This window comes from Mytilus galloprovincialis, chromosome 7 (genome assembly GCF_965363235.1).
Source record: "Mytilus galloprovincialis chromosome 7, xbMytGall1.hap1.1, whole genome shotgun sequence".
Classification (NCBI taxonomy): Eukaryota; Metazoa; Mollusca; class Bivalvia; order Mytilida; family Mytilidae; genus Mytilus; species Mytilus galloprovincialis.
Genome location: NC_134844.1, coordinates 12546450 through 12573045, shown reverse-complemented (window position 1 = coordinate 12573045; position 26596 = coordinate 12546450). Strand labels below are relative to the sequence as shown.

The 26596-nt window shown below is 32.6% G+C and overlaps 1 protein-coding gene across 1 annotated transcript; it reads left to right on the top strand.

The window, feature by feature from the left end:
* The first annotated feature begins 1227 nt into the window (after positions 1-1227).
* Positions 1228-26499, top strand: LOC143082332 (uncharacterized). The gene is made up of 10 exons (XM_076257975.1): positions 1228-1473; positions 3872-4195; positions 8917-9255; positions 10417-10764; positions 11375-11728; positions 14411-14659; positions 16054-16359; positions 22691-22955; positions 23244-23666; positions 25053-26499. Exons 1-10 carry the CDS (start codon positions 1461-1463, stop codon positions 25207-25209), a joined length of 2778 nt encoding a protein of 925 aa, XP_076114090.1. The 5' UTR covers positions 1228-1460; the 3' UTR covers positions 25210-26499.
* Positions 26500-26596: the final 97 nt, after the last annotated feature.

Below are 26596 nucleotides of genomic sequence, written 5' to 3'. Positions count from 1 at the left end.
GTACGATGAAACCGGTTTGGAAACTCTCCAGTCTCGGCGTGACAAACATAAGTTATTAAAATTTCATCAAATGTTTCACGGAGATTGTCCTGATTATCTTTCTGTGTTAGTCCCAAATCAGAGACTAGATCTACACGACCACAGGACCAGGGGGTCTTCAAATTTACAAACTGTATTATGCAGAACAAGCTATTATCAAAAGTCATTTCTACCAGCCGTAGTAAACCTTTGGAACAATATTCCCGACGACATCCGTCTAAATCAATCAAAATCGGGTTTTAAGACTTGTCTCTCTCAAAATATTAATAAAATACCATTGTATTTTCACTTCGGCTGTAGAAGAGAACAGATATGCTTAGCAAGAATAAGGCTCCAGAGTAGTGTTCTAAGGGACCATCTATTTAAAAAAATCTAATCGAGAACGCACTGTGTTCCTGTGGTCGAGTAGAAACTACTTCTCATTATTTCTTTAAATGTCCAAAATATAATGAAATTCGAAGGGATACTATCGGGACGATCTCTTGTTTTAATCTTAAGATTATCTTATATGGGGATGGTCTAAAAGCTGACGAGGACAATATGCAAATATTTCATAAAGTTTCTGAATACATAAATAAAACAAAACGTTTTGAAAGTTAATCTAGTATATGTATATATATTATATATTTATATATTTTTTTTAAATATGATGTAAAATCGAGTGGATTGTCCGTTGTAATTGATTGTGGTCGAACGTGTGTGTTGGTTCCAGTGACTGTCTAGAAAAGTAAATAAGAGTTGACTGTTTTTGTCGTTTGTTTTTTTTTTGTTTTTTTTGTTTTTTTTCCCTCACTTTTTATTGTTTTCCTTTATTTTATTTGTTTTGTATTTTTTGTATTTTTATTTATTATTATTTTTTTTTATTTGCGTGTGTGTGTGTGTTTATTTATTCAATGTATCATATGCTACCATAAAATGAATATACTGTTGGCACGTAATATTGTATGTTAAATAGATTTTTTGGGGTTTTTTTTTAGGGAGACGGATTTATAAAAGTTTTTCCAAACTTGTTTCCGAATCCCATATTTGAACTTTATGTAACATTGTAATATTTGTCTTGACATTTTTCATTATTAAATACTGTTTAAACTAAAATATATGTTTTGATATGTGGAACACCGTTACCAATATACACTGATTAAGCGTAGGTAGCGATTCTCCTGTGTTAATTTGTTCTTTTTTAATACATGATTAAATTTTACTCTTTAGAAACCAAATACAGTTCAACAGTAAGACACGAAGCACTACAAATAATTGATGCTCTTTTGGCCAGTCAATCATCTGTGGATATTGTTGATAAAGAAGGCGACACACCATTACTGATAGCAATACAACGAGAATCTGTTGATGCTGTTGAAAGACTTCTGAAATCCGCTCCAAATCTTTCTTACCAAGGAAAGTACAAGTGTAACGCATATGACATGAGTTTGTTGTGTAAGTTATGAAATTAATTCATATATTTATTAATTTAACATTCATTTTATTTTTCAAATGTTTTATTTCCTTAGCCTTGCCAGATACATTAACGCGAAAACAAAAAGAAATAGTATATCTATGTAACAAGTTACAGAAAGTATAGTGTTTAAATTAAAACAGAATTTTTTGAAGCTGTATTAGTTGCCCATTCGTTTGATGTGTTTTATCATTAATTTGATCTTGCCATGTAATTAGGGACTTTCCAATTAAATATTCCTGAGTTCAATATGTGTGTGATTTTACTTTTTGTTTTTATATTGCTCAAATGTGAGTGAATGCTAAAAGAGCAAGGCATATACCTTTTGCGTAGTTGTATTCTAATATAAAACAAATAAATACGAAGAATAATACACTTGTGCTTACGGTGGTGGCTTGTTATCTATTATCTATTTGCACATTTAAATAATTACTTGTTTTACATTGTCATTTCGGTGCCTTTTAAAGCTGAGTATGCGGTATGGTCTTTGCTCGTTGTTGAAGGCCGTACGATGACCTATAGTTGTTAATTTCTGTGTCATTTTGGTCTCTTGTGGAGAGTTGTCAACATGGCAATCATACCACATCTTTTTTTTTGTAATCAATGAATTTTGTAAAAGATTTAATGACTGGAGAATTTCAGAAAAAGTATCAAAAGTGCACATGAATAATTTTAGCGCTTATCTGTATCTCTATATAAATAAAGTGTATTTACTTTCAATTCTAAGTTTTCTAATCGATCCATGGTGGTCATTGATATAGTATACAGACCCTCTCTATTTAATAAACTCTGTGACCACCGTGGATAGTAAACTTGAAAATGATAGCAGATAGAATTCTGAAAATACACTTTATTCGTAGTATATGTTTGTTCAAAGTATACAGAAAAACGCAAACCGGAAGTATAATCTGACTTAAAATTTTGTCCAATGACGGGACAATATCCGGATGCCCTTTTTCTCGTTTTTCTCCCAAAATAACTCAATCTGAATAATCATATGAATGGATGACAAATGCGACTATGCACTGTACCTATAGGACACAGATGCGTGTTGATTAATTTATTGTGGAAAGAAGAGAAGCGACACCCAAAATAAGGTCTTCTCGTTTAAAAGTATAGATTTGCATTACATTTATGAGATATTTTAATATGACTTCGATATGCCATTGTGGTAAAATCAACATTCTAAAAGAGGTAAACAACCGTTTACTTCAATCATTTTGTTACATTTATGATAAAAACGAGACACATTGTCACAAGTCTATGATTTTTTATCCCCTATTTATTGTCATTATGTTTTCTGGTCTGTGCGTCCGTCCGTCTGTCCCGTTTCGGTTAAATTTTTTGACCGATAAAGTTTATGATGAAGTTGAAGTCCAATCAACTTGGAACTTAGTCCACAAGTTCCCTAAGATGAGATCTTTCTAATTTTAATGCTAAATTAGAGATTTTCTCCCATTTTCACGGTCCACTGAACATAGAAAATGATAGTGCGGATAGGGCATCCGTGTACTGGGGACACATTCTTGTTTTGTTTATAAATTTTGTGCATGATTGCCTCCATACAAGAAATGAAAGCTTTTAACAACCTTGCTTGGCCATACAGCCCTTGCACAGTCAGCCCTGGGTTGGGAATTTTTCGGCATTTTTATAATTTGATAATAATAAAAGAATTCCCTCCATGTGTATCTCAAAAGGCTTATAATGCTGATAACATTTGCTTAAGGCAGACTCATGGTATACCGCCGTTTTGGGTTGTACAATCGCAGTACGAAATCGGTCTGGTTATTGGCCCAAATCTGCAAGTTTGGAGACAGCTTTGCAATTCATTATTTAGACTGTTTATCTATACGAAAAAAAACCTTGGTGATTTATTGTATTATCAAAAATATTAAACAAATATCAAATCTTGAGTTTTAAGAATCATTTTTCTTTTAAATATGCCATTTAAGGAGATATAACTATTTTTGTAAAAAAATTATACTGTACTGATAGGGACATTTTTAATTTTTACTTGTGGCAAGAAAAGAAGATCGGTGACAACATCTTTTTTTTAATTTTCTAAACATATATCTTAAATTCAATCTTCTCACAATTTAGTTCAAAATTACATCTCATAGATTTCATTTTATACACACACATGTAATGTGTTTTTTCATGAAAATCAACAAAATTAAGGCAATTTTCATCGACTCGTAGCTTGCGAAATAGCACGGTGACCTATTCCTTTTATTAGATTTTTGACAAAAGCATAGTCGAATCCTCATTTTGCAAAGTATAAGAAAGTTCTATTTCAAAACATATATACCAATGATATATTTTAAATGTGATACAGCTATGTAACCAACAAACAAATTACAACCTCTTTTGTCTTTTCAGGTAAATCAGGTCCGTTGAAAATATTAAATGCTTTGCTGGAACACAGGAACATTGGTGAAAAAGTGGGTTTATTCTTCATGAAGTTTTGGGAGTTTATACAGAAGGAAAAATGTCGGGACAAACAACTGATAGAAAAAATAATGTTGAAAATAGTTTGTGAAAAAAATCTGAATGTTAATATTGCTAACAGATTGAAAGATTCTCCTCTCATTTACTTTACCAAACTAAGGAGTATCGATGTCGTGAAATTATTTATAAAGATGAAAGCAGACGTAAATCATGTAGGAGAAAAGGGAATGACTGCATTACACCATGCTGTGATGGGTAAAGTATTTCGTAAAGTTTCGTGTAGTAGTTAAACAAAATAGTCTAATAGGGTTCAAAAATTTGTATACATGTAGTTTGTTGACAATACTCCAACGGCAGTCAATTGATGAAGCGTTGGTAGACAAATGTTATATTACTATCTTGTGGGTATAATTTTATTTATCTCATATAATGATAATTGTATTAACAGTTTTATATGTCAAGGATGATATATATCCATGAAATTTACTTTGCAAAAAGTAACATAACAAAAATATTGAACTCCAAGGAAAATTCAAACAGAACAGACCTTACTTAATGGCAAAATTGAAGTTCAAACACACTTTTAAAATTATCCTGTTGAACTATAAAATATGCATAGTTATGATAACACTGAGAATGAAAATTTTTCAAAGAGTAAAATAACAACAATACCAAACTTTAAGAAAAATCTAAATTGGAGAGTTCTTTATAATAAGGCACAATCAGAAGCTCAAATGCATTTATCAAAGGAAAAACAACTGCCATATGTTTTACTTGGTACAGTCATTTCCTTATTTAGAAATGGGAGATTTATACTGGTTTTAAAGCTAGCTAAACTGCTCACTTATTCTGAGCAAAACAAACAGACATAACAGGCAAAAATGTCAAACATTGTAATACAGCATTCATCATCGTGTTATAAAATAAATCTCTATAAAAACAAACAACTTTGTCAAAAAAGAAAAACAAAATGGCATGCATACAGCCACAACAAAGCACATAAGCAAATGTGAAAGACAAGAATACAAAAAAATGACCATAGCTCAAAAAGATAATGGGCTGATGTAAACATACTGAGCCACGTCAAAAGGATATTCCGTAAAAAATACACGACAAATCAAAAAGATAATGTAACACATACGTGGATCAGTTAAACACCGCACTACCTAGAATCAAATCTCTTAAACCATTATGTATTTTGTGACAGTTTATACAGGATATTTATCAACAAGTTACTTAAAACTTCCAAAGGACTGTCTGCTTGGCATTTGGTGACGTTTTATAACGTTTAAGTAGCTGCTGCAACCTCTTGAATACCAACTGAGCTAGGAAACGTATATCTAATATGCAGTTGAAGTTGGTATATCATTGCTGTCAGAGTGGGGGAAATTCATTATTTCAAAGTTAAAATCATCTCGTTTGTCATAGATTCTGATAATGAGATGACCGCTTATGTCAAATTAAAGGGTTAAGTCTATTACTGAGGCAGAGGATGCCGTGTCTGTTCTTTATTTATGTCTAGTTCCGGCGGATATATTAAAGGAACCCAAACAAATTTATTTTGATGGTTGAAAGTGAAATTTTAAGATCTGGCTTATATGATCTTCTTGATTTTGACAAGTGTATGAAATAACTCCGACTAAATGAAAATAAGAAGAGGTTGGCATATAGAGGCACACATGTCATTCCCATAATGCTTTGTAATGCTGTTATTTGAGTACAAAATAATCATCTGTTTGGAGCTCATGCGTTTCTGTTCCTATTCAATTTTAAAGATTTGAACACCGGTAAACTACCGTCGCCCTAATTAAGTATCTTATATAACATGCAAAACACAAACAACACTCAAACTTTACCCCAAACACATGCAAAAATGCATGTCGGTAATTAACAAAACAGATGCAAATTCCGTTTTGAATGCATACAATATATTGGTTGTGTTTGCATTTAATTTTTTTTAGCTCACCTGGCCTAAAAGGCAAAGGCCAGTGAGCTTTTCTCATCCCTTGACGCCGTCGTCCGTCGTCGTTAACTTTTACAAAAATCTTCTTCGCTGAAACTACTGGGCCAAATTTAACAGAACTTGGCCACAATCATCATAGGGTATCTAGTTTGAAACATGTGTCCGGTGACCCGGCAAACCAACCAAGATGGCCGCCATGGCTAAAAATAGAACATAGGGGTAAAATGTAGATTTTGGCTTATAACTCTGAAACCAAAGCATTTAGAGCAAATCAGACATGGGGGTAAATTGTTTATCAAGTCAGGAACAGTCTGCCCTGAAATTTGCAGACGAATCTGACAACCAGTTGTTGGGTTGCTGCCCCTGAATTGGTAATTTTTAAGGAAATTTTGCCGTTTTTGGTTATTATCTTGAATATTAATATAGATAGAGATAAACTGTAAACAGCAGTAATGTTCAGCAAAGTACAATCTACAAATAATTCAACATCACCAACAAGGTCAGTTGACCGCTTAAGGAGTTATTGCCCTCTACAGTGAATTTTTAATAACTTTCATAAATTTTGTAATTTTTTGTAAATTTTAACAAAATGTTTTCCTCTGTAACTAATGGGCCAAGTTCATTATAGATAGAGATAATTGTAAGAAGCAAGAATGTCCACTAACGAAAGATCTACACACACATCACCATCCCCAAAACACGATCTTGTTGGCTCACATGGCCAAAAGGCCAAGTGAGCTTTTCTCATCACTTGGCGTCCGGCGTCCGTCGTCCGTCGTCGTCGTCCTGCGTTAACTTTTACAAAAATCTTCTCTGAAACTACTGGGCCAAATTTAACCAAAATTGGCCATAATCATCATTGGGATATCTAGTTTAAAATATGTGTCCGGTGACCCGGCCAACCAACCAAGATGGCCGCCATGGCTAAAAATAGAACATAGGGGTAAAATGCAGTTTTTGGCTTATAACTCAAAAACCAAAGCATTAAGAGCAAATCTGACATGTAATATTGTTCATCAGGTCAAGATCTATCTGCCCTGAAATTTTCAGATGAATCGGACATTTTGTTGTTGGGTTGCTGCCCCTGAAATGGTAATTTTAATGAAATTTTGCTGTTTTTGGTTATTATCTTGAATATTATTATAGATAGAGATAAACTGTAAACAGCAATAATGTTCAGCAAAGTAAGATCTACAAATAAGTCAACATGACCAAAATGGTCAGTTGACCACTTTAGGAGTTATTGCCCTTTATATTCAATTTTTAACCATTTTTCGTAAATCTTAGTAATCTTTTAGAAAAATCTTCTCCTCTGAAACTACTGGGGACAAATTTAACCAAACTTGGTCATAATCATCATTAGGGTATCTACTTAAAAAAATGTGTCCGGTGCGCCGCCCAACCAACCAAGATGGCCGCCATGGCTAAAAATAGAACATGGGGGTAAAATGCAGTTTTTGGCTTATATCTCAAAAACCAAAGCATTAAGAGCAAATCTGACAGGAAGTAAAATTGTTGATCAGGTCACGATCTATCTGCCCTGGAATTTTCAGATGAATCGGATAATCGGTTGTTAGGTTGCTGCCCCTGAATTGGTAATTTTATGGAAATTTTGCTGTTTTTTTGTTATTATCTTGAATATTATTATAGATAGAGATAAACTGTAAACAGCAATAATGTACAGCAAAGTAAGAACTAAAAATAAGTCAGTATGACCAAAATAGTCAATTGACCCCCTAAGGAGTTATTGCCCTTCATAGTCAATTTTTAACAATTTTCTTAAAATTTGAAGATTTCCAATAACATTTTCCATAGAAAGTACTGTTATAGATAGAGATAATTGTAAGCAGCAAGAATGTTTAGTAAAGTAAGATCTACAAACACATCACCATCACCAAAACACAATTTTGTTATGAATCCATCTGTGTCCATTGTTTAATATTCACATAGACCAAGGTGAGCGACACAGGCTCTTTAGAGCCTCTAGTTATTAATCCATCTGTGTCTTTTGTTTAGTGTGCACATAGACCAAAGTGAGCGACACAGGCTCTTAAGAGCCTCTAGTTTAATCAAATCAATGTTTCATCTTTAATTTAGATTCGTTTTAAGTGGAATAATCAATAAACATTACCAAAGAAGTTATATAAAATCAAGAGATGACCATATATTTTTAGATGACACAGACATGATCCACATCAGAGTTGTAGGTTGACATAACATGCATCCCAGGAACGAAGTAATTACTACTTCGCTAATGGGACACTATTAACTAACAGCCAATCAGAAACCTTAACGACCTACAACTAGAAATTGGAAATAATACTTTATAAATTTTGCGTTATTGACGTCTGATCTTTTAGATTGACTTTTAGCAAGAACGCTTAAACCAATTGCCAAATATACACAGTTAACGATTTATAGTCTTTACATGCTTTAGTTTTCCTTGTTGTCGTTTGTAGACTTTTGTGTCTAGTGGTTGTTTTCCTCTATTGCCATGGCATTGTCCGTTCGTTTTCGACTTGTGAGATACTTTTGTGTCTCCTGCGTTTGTTTTGTAGCAATGTAAAGAGTGCCTTTGATGTTTTATTCTATTTTGTTGGATTGGCATTTGGTAAAACCATTCCGCTTCGTATTGAATTCTTATTTCGAACGCTTCTGATGATTGGAATGAAGGCAAAATTATAAGCTTGGTATCTTTGATGAGTTTTTTATACAGCAACGCTCATTTAAGTCCGACGTATATTGTTTCAGATTTGATTTGATTTTTGTTTGTTGTCATGCATTTTTTAACGAGCTTCTCTAACTGTTACATACATTATTGTTAGATGCTATGTCTATCATATTTTATGTGTGCACAATAATGGAAAAACGTACTCAAAATTTACATGATACTTCCTTAAGTAATTCAAAAAACTTTTGACTCTTAAGTCGTTCATATCATATATATTTAAGTACAATGAGAATAGCCTATTTCCAAATTATATATTGTCATGTTGTTTTGTTTTTATTTCAGACACGAAGACTGCGATACCTTTACTCGATTGTCTGTTAAAAGAGCATCCACTTTTAGATATCAAGGATCAGGATCAAGAGACACCACTAACGAAGGTTTTCAAACATTTAAACAACGGCTATTTCTATGAAAGAGATGAATTTACAGAAGTTTGCTACATACTACGACGTCTGCTTGATGCTGGAGCCTTTTCCTCTCAAGATGATTTAAACAAAGCACTAGTTACAGTTGCAAAAAAGGGCGGTTTTGTAACCATGAAAAGTCTTGTTAGTCATGGAGCTAATAAACATGTGCTAGACCATCACTCCAATACAGTGTTACATTTATGTTGGTGTGAAGGCAAGTAATTTTAATGCACTTATAAATAACAATAGATCTGAATTTAAAAACTGTTGGACGTCAATAATAAATTTAGACAGCAAACCAATGGCACACAAATCTTTATACACGCTTAATTATCAACGTTCATAATAGTATTCAGCAAATTTAAAGATACATGTGAATACAAGGTTCGAGCTTAATCTTTTCCAGTCTCGGATAAAGTGTAATTAATAAGCCCTCAGAAAATATCAGAGGAGTATCAATGGACTGTCAGCCAAACATATGCAAATATTCTAGTCATAGTTACGAGGTTTTCTTTTATTGATATAAAATAGTAGCATAAAATAATATCATTAAGAAACGAACTATATTAATCTACATGTACACAGGTCTTGAAAAAAACTTGCATCATGATAAAGTGCCATGATTGTTTTCTTTGATCATGTTGATGACTTCATATATCTTCAATCTAGCTAAGTCCTTGAATATTAGTAAAGTGAAAATAACTTGTCATACTTAATTGTAATATCAACAGTTAAATCAAATTGAATTATTTGCATGGGTAAATTTTGTGTAGAACATCGTCTACGTTTTGAAAACGATTTGGTCTCAAATTTTACGTAACTTCGAAATTTTATCAATAACTAACGTTTCACTATCATAACATACTTTAACAAGTTCTGAAGAAGTTCAATGATTACAAAAATGAAATCATCGGATGTACTGTAAGAACAGAAGGTTGTTATATTCGTTAACTTTTAGATGTGTTCTGCTCCCAATGTGCATATGTGTATGCAAACCACAAATTAATATGTCAGACCTATATCGACTTCATTTGTATAATTACTAAATTGGTTAATGAACAAATTTGATGAATTTTTCATTGAAATTCCATCCAACATGTGGTATTTTTTATCCAAACACCAACAAAACAATCATTAATCCGAGATCGTGATCTATGATAATTTTTATACGATTATTGAATTGATTATATATAGGAAGATGTGGTATGAGTGCCAATGAGACAACTCTCCATCCAAATAGCAATTTATAAAAGTAAACCATGTATGTTTTATTATCTGACAAGTATAAGTGATAACAGATTTTTGTAAAAGAGTATCAATTAAAAAAATAAAACCGTGAACAAAAAGTTTAACGTCTTCGCTTGTACATTTTTAGATTTAGATGGAGCTGTTGATTTCATTAGATATTACAAAGAACAAGGCGGTAAACTGGATAGTTTGAACGAAAAAGGCAATTCTCCACTGATATCACTATTGAAGGAAGATGTTAATGACAAAGACAAACTGAAAACAAGAGATCGAGAAATTGATCAAATTACTTTATGTTTCCTAGAATTCAATTCTATGGTTTGTGTTATTCCAAATAAAAAGGGAAATTCTGCATTGCATTGTGCTGCAAAACATGGCTACATAAAAACAATGGAAACTCTGTTAACACATGGCTGTAACCCATTTAGTCGGAATGATGTTGGCAATACACCTCTCCATGAAGCTCTTACATCACGTTGGTATACTGTATACTAGTAGTCATATGAAAGCAAGAAAGCATTTGACTCTACGATTACAAGGAATCAAATAAATTAGACAATAAATCAAACACACACATCAATGACAACTTACGAAAGAAAACTCTATAACAAAGAAATACTTAAATAAAACTTGTTCAAGTGACTCAAGGGAAATACAATTATTTGATATCTTTATTTAAAAAAGAACACAAGAACTTGTGTATGGCCTATTTTGTCGTATTATATATTCTAAATCTTTCATCTCATTACAAATCACATTGGTCAGCTTATTTGGACAAATAACCGCTAATCTAACAATCTAATCCAAAATAAATCATGGATGTCCACAATCGAGCTAATGTCGTTGCTTTGATAAATAGTATTTAAAAGACCATGATTGAGACATACAAATATGCTTTCATTGGTGGTGTTGGGATGTTTTCTGCACTATGGTCGGGTTGTTGTCGATTTGACATATTCTCGTTTCTATTCTAAATTTTATTTCAAATTGTGTGGGTTTTTTTTTCTTCTTTTATGAATTTAACGGTATAATACCAAATAGTATTTTTTGATGGTAGTACTTTAAAATGGTTGTTACTTTTTCAGCAAAACCGAATATAGTAGAGGTAGTTACAAGATTTCTGAAAGACAATAGTTTGTTATTTGGTTTGAATGGTTCTGGCAAGTCATCACTATATTTAGCAACAGAAATGGGCAGAAATCGTTACCATTATGGAAAGGGACTAGAAAAGGAAAGTAATTCACAGGTAGTGCAGCTATTGCTTAAATATGGCGAAAATCCAAATCAACATCAAGAATATACACCATTGATATTGGCTATAGAAGAAGGGGACGTGTCAACAACCAATCTTCTTTTAAATGCTGGTGCCAATGTCAATGTCGTAAATAAAGATGAAAAGACATGCCTTCATATCTTATTCACAAGAAGTTTTGATACAGGTCAGTTATATTTTTAATGTTTTTGACATACTGTTCTTGAGTATACCATAACAAACAATTAAGCTGTTATTGTTAGATGAATATATTTTTCAAGTTTGACATACAAAGGTAGTAGATAACGAGTGTATTTCAGAATACTGAATACAGATGTTAAAAACTCGATTTTCTTATAGTTCAGTTAATAAAGAAAACATTTTTTGATCATTGATTGAAAATGATAAGTTCTACATTCCCATTTCGAAACTGAATACAGATGTTGAAAACTCGATTTCATTATAGTTCAGTTAATAAAGAAAACATTTTTTGATAACTTAATGAAAATGATAAGTTCTACATTCCCCTTTAACCAATTTGACCCTGACATGTTGTTGATGAAATAAGAAATAATACAACATATTCATAAAAAGTTATCCAATTATCATTTTACCAAAAACTAGACCAAACCCCGCAAATCAGTTAAACAATAAATGCAAGTTTTGAAGCATTGATTGCCATGTAGGTCTGATCTGTATGGAGGGCCAGTAGACACATTTTTTAACTGATACACCTACGGTGACTTGGATCAATTTTGCTCCAATTTGACCCAGTAGTTTCAGTGACAAAGAGGTTGTAAAAGTAAACGAAAGAATGACAACTTTGGACGACGAACCACGATAAGTTCTATTCTTAAACTTTTCTATGGCAACACAGGTCTCGATGGCGTCTTCTGATTGCACCTGTGCTAGTTTCCATTTCACATATAATCCGGCTGGCCACGTTATTACCAGTGACCTCAACATTGCCAATAACACTTCCCTGCAAAATGTGTTATTCAAAGGTCCGAAATATCGTGAGCCTTAATCAATCAATTGGAAATCCAACGTCCAAATACTGAAGGATTCAGTCGAGGATTATGCAAGGCAATGGGTTAAATGTGAGAGGGAAGACGTAGATACTCTTTCCGAATAAATTAGCGCTGTGAGGTCGTTGATACAAATCAGAATTAGGAAACGGAATGGGTCTATCAATATCCATGCTACCTCAATCTTTAAAGACCCAAATATTACAAAACACTTGTCTTACCTCCATGACAAATATGTTGTTGTTCCCGCAAATATAGACCAAAACAACATCGTTTTTGTGTGTAAATCTCATTATACAAACTTCTTGATAAATGAATTAGGTATAGATAATTCACTTTGAAATTCAACATATACCCACCCTCACGACACTTACAAAAGAGGAAATCCTGGTTAATCATAGGTCTGTTCTTTGTTGCTTTTGAATTGCAATCAAGGATGAAGAACTGGATCTTTCATCATTGTATTGGGTACCTAATCAACATAATTGTCATTACCAACAACGGCATATTGCTTCCAAGTGCTCAACGAAACCTTTTTCAAATTATCAACATCTATTTTATCAGCAATCAAAGCCGGGCTTCAAACTTATTGTGAAACTGTCTATTCTAGAGGTGTGGTTGCTAAAACAATCTTAAGTTTTTTAGGGTACATACAATCTAAGACTTCGTTATTTTCCAATAGTAGTAAAACATTTGACTTTTCTACACTTTCTGCACAAGTATTCCCCATTCCAAAATAAAAGACAAATTGAAAGGGTTTGAATTAAAAACAGGTGGTAAATGTAGATACAAGTATCTAGTCTCAAATTCTTAAGGAGAGATAAATCCTACTTTGAATTTGTAAAGAATCACTCTGATTCAAACTAAAATAATTCTATGAAACTGACATTATGAAGATGCTTGAATTCTTAATTGACAACATATTTGTAACATTTGGAGGACGGGTTTTTCAACAGGCCATCGGCATTCCAATTGGAACTAATTGTGCCCTCTTCTTGTCGACTTAAGTCTTTATTATTATGAGGCTGACTTCACTCGGGAACATCGTTTCTTAGGAAGAAAGATTAGAAGATAGCAATATCCTTAAACTTTATTTCTGCTATGTAGATGATGTTCTCTCACTAAATAATTCAAAATTTGGTGACTATGTTGAATGCATCTATCACATCGAAATAGAGATAAAGGATACAATAGATACAGTTAAGTCGGCCTCATATCTTTTTTTTTTTTTTTTTTTTTTTTTAAATTATACATACTTTATTGAAAACTTTTACATTAGTTAGTTTGATACAGAAAGTACCGGTACCTTATCCCGGCCTCTTTAAACATTATCCTCATATTTTTACTAACATATCAGAACTTGACAATGAGAGTCGGTTGAAAAACAAAACTTAACGACAAGATTATTTCAGCTTCAAATTGTGAACTTTCAATTTTCGATCTATTTGACTGTCCCTCTGGAATCTTTCGCCCCTCTTTTATGTTAATAGTTAGCAATGGCCTTTAGAGAAGTTGAACCTGAACTTTAAAATTGATATATAAAAAGAACAAGATTATACCCGACACGTTTGTATGTTCTTGTCTAGTAAAGAACCACGTGAGATTGTTATTTGGCCGTTATTTACAGTAATTTTTATAAATATCTAAATCGGTTGTTTAAGGCTGTATTTAAACTTATTGTTTAAGTCCGCATGGTGATCTATATTTGCTGCGGCTTTTTGGTCTCTAGTAGATGGGTTTCCAATCATAAACATTTGTTTATTTATATTAGCTATGTTTTTTTGTTATTTTCTCCATTAAGGTGGTGTGTTATTGACATAAAACGTTCATTTATATTTCAGAAAAAGTGTTATCCTTTGTTAATTTACTATTGGAAAAAGGAATCAACTTAAACGCTGTTGATAAGAATAAAAGGAGTGCATTGTTTCTGGCAGTTCAGAACTGCAAAGAAAGGACACCATCTTACATGATGAGTGGTAAAAGAGGGGAAGACCCGAAGAAAATCGTTTCAAAGTTGATACGACATGGTGCCAATGTGAACATATGCGATACGTCTGGAGAAACGGTACTCAGCATGTTTTGTGAGCAAGGTAATTTAACGTCACATTCAATGAAATTTTACAATATATAGTTTGTGTTAATTTCCAAATCAATGTGCATAAGAGGATTTGCCGTTCTGAATTAGTGGTTGTAGCAATTAGCTCAATGTGGCCTTCTGTGAATCTATCTGTCACACCTTTTGTGTGTTTTATTTAATATAAGATGATAAAAATGATGGAAAACTATATAAACTGCATTATTGAGTCCAGTACATCAGGAGACCGTCTAATGTTACATTTTGTGAGACATCATCCGTATATCTAAGTTTTGTATCTTTATATTAAAGGTGAAGAAAGCAATTATATCACAGTTACAAAAACCTATGAAAATTTAGTAATTTCATGAAAGAACTCTCAACCCGATTACTTTTTTGATGCGAGCGTAACTGATAAGTCTTATAGACGAGACTCATGGCTGGCGTACATTATACGTCTGATGTCATTGCTTTATTTTACTCATCATATGCTTGGTAATATATTGTAAATAATTTTGTGATTTTTTTATGGCCCATTTATGGGCATTATGTTAAATGGTCTATGCGTCCGTCGGTCTGTTCGTTCGTTCGTCTGTTCGTTTGTTCGTCTGTTCGTTCGTTCGTCCGTTTATCCGTCTGTTTCGCTTCAGGATAAAGTTTTTGGTCAAGGTAGCTTTTGATGAAGTTGAAGTCCAATCAACTTGACACTTAGTAAATATGTTCCCTATGATATGTTCTTTCAAATTCTAATGCCAAATTAGAGATTTTATCCCATTGTCACGATCCACTGAACATAGAAAATGATAGTGGGGATGGGGCATCCTTGTACTTGGGACACATTCTTGTTATTTTTCATTTTTGGTGTTCTAACACCACTTTGTAGCACCGCATTTAGACTATTTCGTGGCGGCCAGTTTTTATTGATGGAGGAAGCCGGAGTGCCCGCAGAAAACCAACGACATTCGATAGGAAAACTGACAATTCTAGTCAATAAAGATTGGAGTCGAGTGCACCCTCACAAGCGGGGTTCGAACTCATAACATCAGTGTTGACTGGCAAGTGATTACAGTAGTAATTACTTAGAACACTCGGCCAACGAGGCCCTCCAAAAAATTGTGTATACACTAATTGTCTTTGGAAAATTGAATTAAGATCTATATATTTTTTTGACAAGTACTGTTCATATATTCACACAATTTGTTTCTATCATAATATAAGATACCAACAACCTTAAATATATTTTTTTGTAATGATTATGTCAATAGATCACTATTTTTCACTTCAAATTTTGCGAGAAAATATTATTCAATCGAAAGATATCGGTTTTACTCTTTACCCGAGATAAAAAAAAAAATGAAAAACATTTCATTAATACAAACGTTACTAAAAATCATGTTTTATATACAATAGGCTCAAATATCGAGATCGGAGAACTACTTCTGAATTCGGGTGCAGACCTATCTAAAGGCTATTGCATACAACATGTAATGGAGAATCGTCGATTTAGTGTTAATAACAGCGAATGTGTTAACTTTATACGACGACTTCTTCGCAAGGGAGCAGATGCTAACAAGTTTAAAAACGGAAAATCTAATGTTATCGAAGCTACAAAGAAAGGGTACAGACTTCTGGTTGAAAAGATGATAAAATACGGAGCAGATGTAAATTTCTATGACTCCACACACCAAATAGCATTACATCATGCATGTGGTCTTGGTAAGCTGCTTATTTATTCAATTAAGTACCTTCAGTTTTGATAATTGAATGTGATCTTGGTAAGCGGCTAAATAAATTCAAATTAATGCCTGCAACTTTTAAAAGCGGGCCACTTAATTTTTCCAGTTTAAAGAAATTTATATTATTATAAGCACTTGTCGTATCGTAGTTATCGTAACTATAATCCCGTCATCTTTTCCTTTAATGTGACCTACCTAATCAAAGTTTTCACAGTTGATGTTCTTAGTGCTTTTCAATTTTCATATACCTGTGTTGTTTAACCCGTAAATAGTCTTGTGTATTGTTTGTCCAAATAATGTTTTAATTTGAAAATTTTATATTATGTCAAGTGTTATGGTTAGAAATTTACATGGCCAATGGTTTATAAATTAGTTGATGTTTTAGGGTTAGATAAGAGTCGGTTATTAGTAAACTATTGTGTATCCTTTTCACAAAATATAAAAATCAATCAACGTATTTTTAAAGAAGTAACACGACGGGTGTAACATGTGGAGCAGGATTTGCTAACCCTTCTGCAGTACCTGGGATCACTCTGGATTTTGATAGACCTCGTGTTGATCAATCTTTTCCATAAAAATAAGGAGATGCGGTATTGATGCAAATGAGACAACTACCGAACAAACTTTAAAAGAAGGGGATGTAAGCAATTATCGGCAAGTGTACGTACCTCAATCATAAGAAAACCACATCCCGTAGCTTTGAACCGCTACGACGTGAAAAAATCAATTAAACAACTCATTTGAGATTAAGTTTTTAAAAAATGGCATTGTTTCATGGTTCTGATTAAATCTGAAAATTAAGATGTTATTTATATAAATTTTATTTTGAAAATTCACGCGAAACAAAATCATGGGAATTTTACGTGAGTTTCAAAAACAGATTTACGTGCAATTCGCTTGAATATCATATGAGAGAAAATGTTTATAATGTGAAGGACAATATGAAATTAAAAACAAAATCGTGAAATCAGTTCATGCGATATAAGCGTATAATCGTGTTTCAGATGGAATTTCACACTAGATTCACGTGAATCTAAATTCACTCATATTTTATTGTGTATGACGCTATTCAATACCCGACCCTGTTTAACATTTTGAAATTTTAAGCGTATTGATCGACTTTGAAGCAATTTATTATTTTATCAACACGGATAGTGTCATACATGTATGTGTTTTTATACATGAATGAATATAGTATACAGTTCTGGATATAATGTTAGTTTCCTTCTTTCTTCGTACATTAGAACATATAATAAATGGAAATGAATTTGTCGACAAAAGGCATTCTCCTTATATAACTATGAAACATGTGTTTCCACAGTTTACGTTCTCCCATGAAATTTATAAGAAAAAAAGAATTATTACTCCTTTTTTAGCTAACCTTGCCCCAATGAATTCAAATAGAACATAAGTGTAAAACACAGTTGTTTGGCTTAAATTGTCAGACCAATCAGACTATTTGTTGTTTGATTGCTGCCCCGGAATTGATAATATTATGGAAATTTTGCAGTTCTTGGTTATCATTTTGAGTATAATTATAGATAAAGATAAACTGTTAACTGCAATAATTTTCTGCAAATACTTCGGTATGACCAACATTTTCGATTTAAGGAGTAATTGCCCTTAAATGCCTAACAATTTTTTGTAATTTTTATGCCCCACCTACGATACCTACGATAGTAGAGGGGCATTATGTTTTCTGGTCTGTGCGTCCGTTCGTCCGTTCGTTCGTCCGTCCGTTCGTCCGTCTGTCCCGCTTCAGGTTAAAGTTTTTGGTCCAGGTAGTTTTTGATGAAGCTGCAGTCCAATCGACTTGAAACTTAAAACACATGTTCCCTATGGTATGATCTTTCTAATTTGAATGCCAAATTAGAATTTGTACCCAATTACCCGGTCCATAGAACATGGAAAATGATAGTGCAAGTGGGGCATCCGTGTACTTATCTTATACAAAAACCTTCTCCTCTTAAACTTGTTTACCAATTTTAATCACACTTGACCACAAATCATTATTATGGTATGTAGCTTGATAAATTTGTCCGATGACCCCGCCTGCGAACCAACATAGCCAACATGGCTTGAAATTAGAAAGCTATTCACAAAATAAATCAAATTTTAGCAATTTTATAACAGCACAATATATAAACAAGACAAACACATATATTTCACAGCACAGGGTATATAATCTACTGTAACTGACTGTCACAATGAAATTGTTAACCAGCAAACTAGCGACAAGCGATTAGAAATCATAAAATATAATAACCCAAACAGATCGAATATACATTTAAATAAGCCACAGTCAAATAAGATAAAATTGAGAATGGAAATGGGAAATGTGTCAAAGAGACAACCACCCGACCAACAAGCAGAAAACAGCCGTAGGACACCAATGGGCCTTCGATACAGCGATAAACTCCCGCACAAGAAACTAAAATTTAAAAATTATATCAGACTAACAAAGGCCAGAGGCTCCTAACTTCAGACAGGCGCTAAAGTACGACAGGGTTAAGTAAGCACAATTTTTAAAATAAAAACATAGAATCAAAAATAATAAAAACTAACACGGTTGTATGCGGCGGGTGGACGAGTGAATAATTTCAAAGATAAACATCAAATATGCCGCGAATCCCGAATCTGAGCATCCTTTAGCAAGTTAACAGGTAAACAATAAAAATAAAGAATACTCTAAATAATTTCTTCTTAGTAAGATGTAAACAGTGATACATGTGGTAATTATCATTTTGTTTTATTAAAAAAATCGCCATAGAACATAGAACATGCAATTTTTGCCTATTATTAACTTAAATTTATAAAAGACAGAACCATACAAGAATGATTAGCAAACAAAAATTCTATATTGCAGTAAATGTGGCGGAAATGGTCAGACGACTCCTTATTGGAGTCATTAGATATAGGAAGATGTGGTATGAGTGCCAATGAGACAACTCTCAATCCAAATAATAATTAAAAAAAGTAAATCATTATAGGTCGTGGTACGGCCTTCAACACGGAGCCTTGGTTCACACCGAACAGCGAGCTATAAAGGGCCCCAAAAATTACTAATGTAAGACCATTCAAACGGGAATTGCCCTTTATATACGACCTTTTGCGTTTCCTCTAAAAGTTATATGATAGATGAATAAAATAGATCAAAAAGTTATTAGCAAGTCAAGATCTACTAACAAGTCAAATTTTGCAGATATTGGTTAGTAGACTCTTTATAGCAGTGATTGTCCTTAAAGGGTTTTTTATTCTCTTTTTTGTTTTGAGCAAACGTTGAAAGAAGATGAAATAAAACTAATGTTTGACATGAAGTGTCTCGTATTCAATGTTGGAAAATGTCCTTTGCTAGATATGCATATAGATTAAGGAAAGCGACATAGGTTCTAGTTTTGTTTCATATAAGAATGTAACTCGAATCGAAGTACAGTTGTGCCACACATTTCAGTATATTGATGATGGACTGTCTCTTAATAATAATAGATTCAGTGATCACTTACATTTGATATATCCAAGTGAACTTGAAGTTCAAGATACTACCGACACAGATAAATCTGCTTCATATTTAGACCTTTTTTTTAAATGACTATTGATGGTAGGTTAAATACCAAAATGTATTACAAACGCGATGATTTTAATTTTCCTATAGTGAACTTTCCATTTCGTGTAGCCAAATCCCAGCGGCACCAGCATATGACGTATATGTGTCTCAATTGATACGTTACTCTAGAGGTAGCTCAAAGTACGTTGATTTTGTTGAACGAGGAACACTGCTTTCTCAAAAGTTGTTAAGTCGGGACTATGAATCAATCAAATTAAGGTCATCCCTCAAGAAATTTTACGGTCGCCATCATGAGCTGATTGGCTATTATGACAAAAGTGTCTGATATTCTTCTTCAGTCATAATAACCTTGTATCGTAACCGGACTGAACAAAACAAATAACACGACGGGTGCCGTATACGGTACAGGAAAGGCTTGTCCTTCCGGAGCACCTGATTTCACTCCCTGTTTTTAGTGGAGTTCGTGTTGTTTCTTATTTATTATTTATAACTGTTGATGTAAATGTATTTTGGTTTTACGAGTCTTTGTTTATTTCTTAGTTTTGATTGTTATTGTCTTCAGGAATTTTTAAATCAATCGGGTCCAGGACCAATCCATATAAATAACCGTATCCCCATAAGTGAAATCAAATTGGAACCATTCTAAATAATACAAGAAAGGAAAAATATTGGCTAGGGATACCTGATGAGGATAGGCCTAGGTCAACATGACAATAATCGAAACACCTGTTTCAGTATTTGAATCACAGATCAAATCTGGATATTTATTCTAAAAATACATACACAATACTTATACTGCAAACATGCAAGTACGAATTTCTTAAAAAAATACCAAAATAAATGCTGAAAAAAATTTATTCCAACAAGGAATATTTATCATACACTGAGTATGCAAATAGAAAATGGAATTAATTACGAAGGATTTTAATAAAATATACTGGATTGGTCCTGGACCCGATTGATTTTATACGAGATATGTCATTTGGTATCATGTTAACTTAACTTGAAAAAAAAAGATGTCCATGCCCTAAACGCATATGGTTTCATTTCTGAAGAAATTGTTGACAGAACCAAGGCGCTTGAAATTAACCCTAGCAAAAGCTAGACAACAAATATACTAAGCTCAGATAATGTGTCAAAAATAAAGGATTCAAATTAATAACTTATGCCGTTTTTGATTGTAAAACGAGCTTTGTGTTCTTATGAAGGAAGATCAACCTTTTCGACAAAAAAATCACACTGGGCTGATTTTGAAAATTTTTATATTTACTTGTAGCAAGAAATAAATCTTTGGCACCATTTTTTCTGTTTATTTTTCTTAAAACATATTATAAAACTTATCTTCAACAAGTTATGTCCAAATTCTATTTCATAGTTTTTTTTTTATTGCGCACAAATGTTTTTTTTCATGAACAATCTATTCTCATATGATGTGCTTCTTTCGTTTTGTGAATAAACCAATGCCCTAAATCCAATAAAAATTTGTTTGCACATGCGTATATTGACTACTGCAGAACAATGAATTCTATCAAATTGGCATGCATTTAACATGTTTAATATATTTCATTAACTTAAAACACTTCCAAACTCTTAAATAGTGGACATGTTGTTACTAATTCTTTTATTATGACTTATGTGTTGCAATTCGAAATTGACATATTCGACCTAGATATGACAACCGTTCATGCTGGATGTTCAAAACTCCTCCCTCTGAAAAATCACATTGCCAGTCGTTTGGTTGTTTACAAACAATAGAGGGAGATTAATGGAAGTACATACACAGACTCTCTACACTTATACACATCGGATATAGAAATCACCTTAATTGTCCTAATCAATATCGAAATAATTGATGCAAGCTATACTTTATTGTAGCTTTAACATGGGTAGGCATTATATTCGTGTTATTTTAGCAATCATTATCGCTCGGACAAAATTAATCACGAATATAATGCCTACCCATGTTAAAACTACAATTAAGTATAGCTTACTTCAATTATTTCTTAAACCAAATTTAGGCAACTTTCAACGACTCGTAGCTTGGATATAAAGATATGATTTCACGTCCCCTCAAACATTCGCGATGTCCTCCATCAGAATCGATCCCCTCACGCATGAAATAATGAAAATTTGTAGTTTTCAGATTTTTAAAGATGTTTATCAATTTAGGACAGCGTACACGCCGCCCAAAACGAACGACATTCATGCCCATTGACCGAAACAAAAACTAAATTTGAACTTGTAGGTCTGTTAATATAACCATTTCAAAATTTGAATGTCATTTTTTTCGGTAATTTTTCGTGGGGCAACTGATTTTGTAGTTGTTTAACTCCATGTAAAACATTAAATGATACATGTATCGCTTCGTTAACGTATTTACCACAGCATAGCATTCTCCGATTTTCAATAATTGATCAGTTGAAATAGAAAGTTCCGATTTAGAAATGTACATACCTTTCGAAGCGGTGACAATAACTCCATTCAAGCACAACCGGAAAATCCTGTCACGGTTTTTATTGCAGAACCAATTGTTCTGCGTGTGTAGATAACCAGCCGTGAGAAAATACCAACATATAATGTAATTGTTTAATGACATATGATTAAATCAACCGGTTGGATACGAGATTATATGTATACACACTACATGTATCTGGTGCAGACATAGTTTTCTGCTCTTTGGTCGGGTTGTTGTCTCTTCGAGTGTGGTTTTACTGTAATGACACACACATTTTTGTTTCGTTTTTAGAGAAATCAAAAGGGAGAGATGATCTGGTTCATCTTCTTGTCCGACATGGTTCAAAACTGAATGTTTTATCGACAAGGGGCGAGAAGGCGATAGATATATTACTAAACAAGATACTTGAAGAAAATGGTACAATTGAGGATGATGAAAGTAACCGATGTTCACGACTAGAATATGATATGAAGTTATTCAACTATCTTGTTAGAGCCGGATGTTATCTCCTGCCTTCCTCGGCGTCCAAAACACAGATATCAAAAGCTCAAGGAAGGTAGGCGGTACTTAATTTTGTTTCTTCAGTGTTTTTTTATACTTCTTGTGCCGGTCAATGTTTGATTCATTCTTAATGCGTGTTGTCTTATTCTAAAGATCGGCACTTGAGTGTCAGTTATATGAGTATAGTATAATAGAGCATATCTATATATGCATAAGATGTATAATAAGTGTCAAAACTATCCATCCAAGTTACGATGTATAAAAAGAAAAACATCGATGAGATAGATACACAATGATTTATTTAGATAAGAAATATTTTTAAAAAAACATATCTTATTTTCAGAGACGAGACTAGTGCCAACAAATCGTTACTTCTGACTCTCACCAATACTGGACTATTCAAAACAGCAGAATATCTCATTCTAAGTGGATGGAACATCGAGCAGGAAGTTTGGTTCAACAATTTCGATGTATCATCACTGAAATTATCAGATGTTGAGATCAAATATACTAAAAGAAAGCAAAGAGACGTTGAAATAAGGAAATCCGAATTTAAAGCATTCCTCGATGGTTTGGATAAAGGTCCAAAGTCTTTATCTATCATATGCAGAAAAAGTATAAGGCAGCAACTCCTGTTAGCAGCAGAGGATTCCGAGATTGAATCAAGAGTAAATTTACTTCCGATTCCAGCAAAAATGAAATGTTTCCTTGGTCTGACGGATTATGCTCAAGACAAAGAAGTAATTCAATTGGAATTGAATAGAAGGTAATTAATTTATAAGTCTTTGACAGTTTGAAAAGGAAAATTTGAATCTTTAAATATAAAATCAACGTGTTGATTAACATCCTTTATATATGTCTGTCTAATGTTAATATTCATATTCTTTAATGATGTTTTATCGTATTTGTGTTAAGGGTGCAAACTTTTTTTGTTTGATGTTAAACTGCAAAATCAGCCAAAAACTTGTTTCATTGACTTACCGTTTAATATAGATATGAGATAAAGCTTACCGACCGAAATTGCTATAATGTATTTTATTCTTAGATGTAATTGTTTCCTCCAAATTAATTCTTTACAATACAAATACAGGTGATCGGTTGCTGAAACGACATACTGAAAATATGTTTATATCGTCTCAATGAATCCTAATTATATCATGTATATATGGAAACAAACTGTAATAACAAAGTTACCATAAAAAAAGAAGATGTGGTATGATTGCCAATGAGACAACTATCAACAAAAGACCAAAATGACACAGACATTAACAACTATAGGTCCCCGTACGGCCTTCAATAATTAGCAAAGCCCATACCGCAAAGTCAACTAAAAAAGGCCCCGATAAGACACTGTAAAACAATTCAAACGAGAAAACTAACGGCCTTATTTATGTAAAAAAAAAAAAAAAAAAAAAAAAAAAAAAAAAAAAAAACATGTGTACGTAAAAGTCCTCTTTGCAATCGACAAGCATTGTTGATTTTTTAAATCTCTACTCAAAAAGCATTCTGATAGACAAAACAAGTTACTCTTTTTCTGTGAATTCCAATGTGGGAATGAGTAAACATTTGTACTACATCTGACCGGTTTGTGTTGGAACAACTGTTACTAAATGAAAACAAATATACTATGTAACATAGGAAGTTTTTTTCTTTTTTAAATGGTACACTATTTTTTAGTTAGATCACGGTTTGCACAAACATTTAAAGAAGGAATATATTTGTAAACAAAATATTTTTAATTTTAGAATAAATGAGCCGTTCAAAATAATTTTGATTGTTTCAAATGGATAAAAAGTGAAGAGCCAACTTTTTTTCTTTTGTTGTCATTAACAAAATATTTTATAAGTGTTGTGTCGAAGAAGCTATTACAAAATTTGTTTTCATATTTGTTTTCGAACCGTTCATGATGTCTTTTATATTTGTAATTAATGTTTCTCTCTATTTTACTCTCTTGTTTTTTGGTCACACGAGTCACCATGTTAACAAATAACAAATCAAAGACATTTTATGTTTCTGAATTGTCAAATTATAGGCCATATATATTAACTGTATGAATATGATAAGAAATTATATACGTTAATACTATTTATTGTTATATATTGAATATATCTGTTAAAGATTTACAAGCCTTGAATTGTTATTTGTTTTTCAGTGTGAGGCAACACACGTCAGTAAGCAGTGATTTGGTTCAGGCATTTCTGCTTTCACGAATTCAATCCAGTCAAAGACATAGTTTATTTAGATACTATGATTCGGATGACGATTACGATGGTTATTTGATGTATGACAATTATTATGATAATTGGTGATACTATATTTGACAGTTGACTAAAACATTACATTATATTTGATGAATAACACATTGATTTAGTATGCTTAGTAGAAGTTATCTATTGATTTCATTTGATTGGAAGTTCCATAAATTGTATCATGTTTACATAGATTGTAAAGCAAATAATATATTTATGGCGTCAGAATGTAGAAAATAATGTCTGCGATCTATTGTAAAAGGTTGTGAAAGATTCGACATTCATGTGCATGGAACTTGTACGTACATGTTTTCGCTTATTGAATATCAAATATTATCAAATAACACGAAGAACACTCTTCTCGAACATCATGTGCATATTTAGTTGAGACTATTTTTATCCAGTTGATTTATGACAATTTTCTTTAATGTTATAATGTTAAGTATTACTTTCATAACATGTCAATAATTCTTTTATAGTCCATTTTCGAAGCAGGTTTGTCTTTAAGTCTGCCAAATTATTAATTTCACAAGGCTATCTCTTTTATGTCACTAAATCATTATTTATGAAAAGGTGAACATAGATCTACATCTAAAATCTAAACGTTGTCAAGGTTGTAACTCGTTATTTCATCAAAAAGCATTTCAGCTGATTTGTAAAATGTTGCTTCATTGGTTTTCTGGTGCAAGAAAAATTTCCCGTAATCTGTACAACAAACAAACATGTTTTCTAGGAAAAATTCAAGAGCAGTTATCATAACATAGTAGGTCTAATTGACACACTTTGTTTGTTTGGTGTTACTACAGAATGTGATTTTTTTATCAATATTATTGATATTATGGTGCAACACGTGGTACATAGGGTAGAAAATCAAAATTTGAAACCATTCAAAACCACCAATATAAGAATACAATTTACAATAATATACTTGTAGCTAAAGATCTAAGACCCCCAAAACTTGTCTCAAGTGAGATACAAACACAGGTTGTTCTTATCTGCAAAACAGTGGAAGTATTCCGTATTTGTTCAATCGCATACCTTTTATTATTCAAATCAAACATTCAGCAAGAGTAAACAGTGATCCAGGATCATAAGCATTCATTTCATACCAATATTACCAGAATAGTTCACAAATTTTGAAAGTTTAGTTTTGTTTGAAATATGTTTTACATTTCTATTAGTCCTCACCGAGACAAATGAGCGGTTGCATACCTTTATTGGATGTCAACTTAACATTTTACATATTTTGAAAGTCGTTTATATCAGTTAAAAATTTTAATTTGTTATGAATTAATTCATACTTGAATATATATTGTTGTAACGTTTAGAAAATAAACTCATCGTAGATACCAGGATATTAATTTCGTATTTGTGCCGGACATTGGTCTCGTCTAAAACAGAGTCATCAGTAACGCTCGAAATAAAAACAGTTAAAAAGGCCAAATAA

Excerpts from the sequence above, each read along its gene's own strand:
- LOC143082332 (XM_076257975.1), top strand. Across the intron at positions 10,765-11,374 it reads CCATGAAGCTCTTACATCAC|CAAAACCGAATATAGTAGAG; the intron begins GTTGGTATACTG and ends TTACTTTTTCAG. Across the intron at positions 22,956-23,243 it reads ATATCAAAAGCTCAAGGAAG|AGACGAGACTAGTGCCAACA; the intron begins GTAGGCGGTACT and ends TCTTATTTTCAG.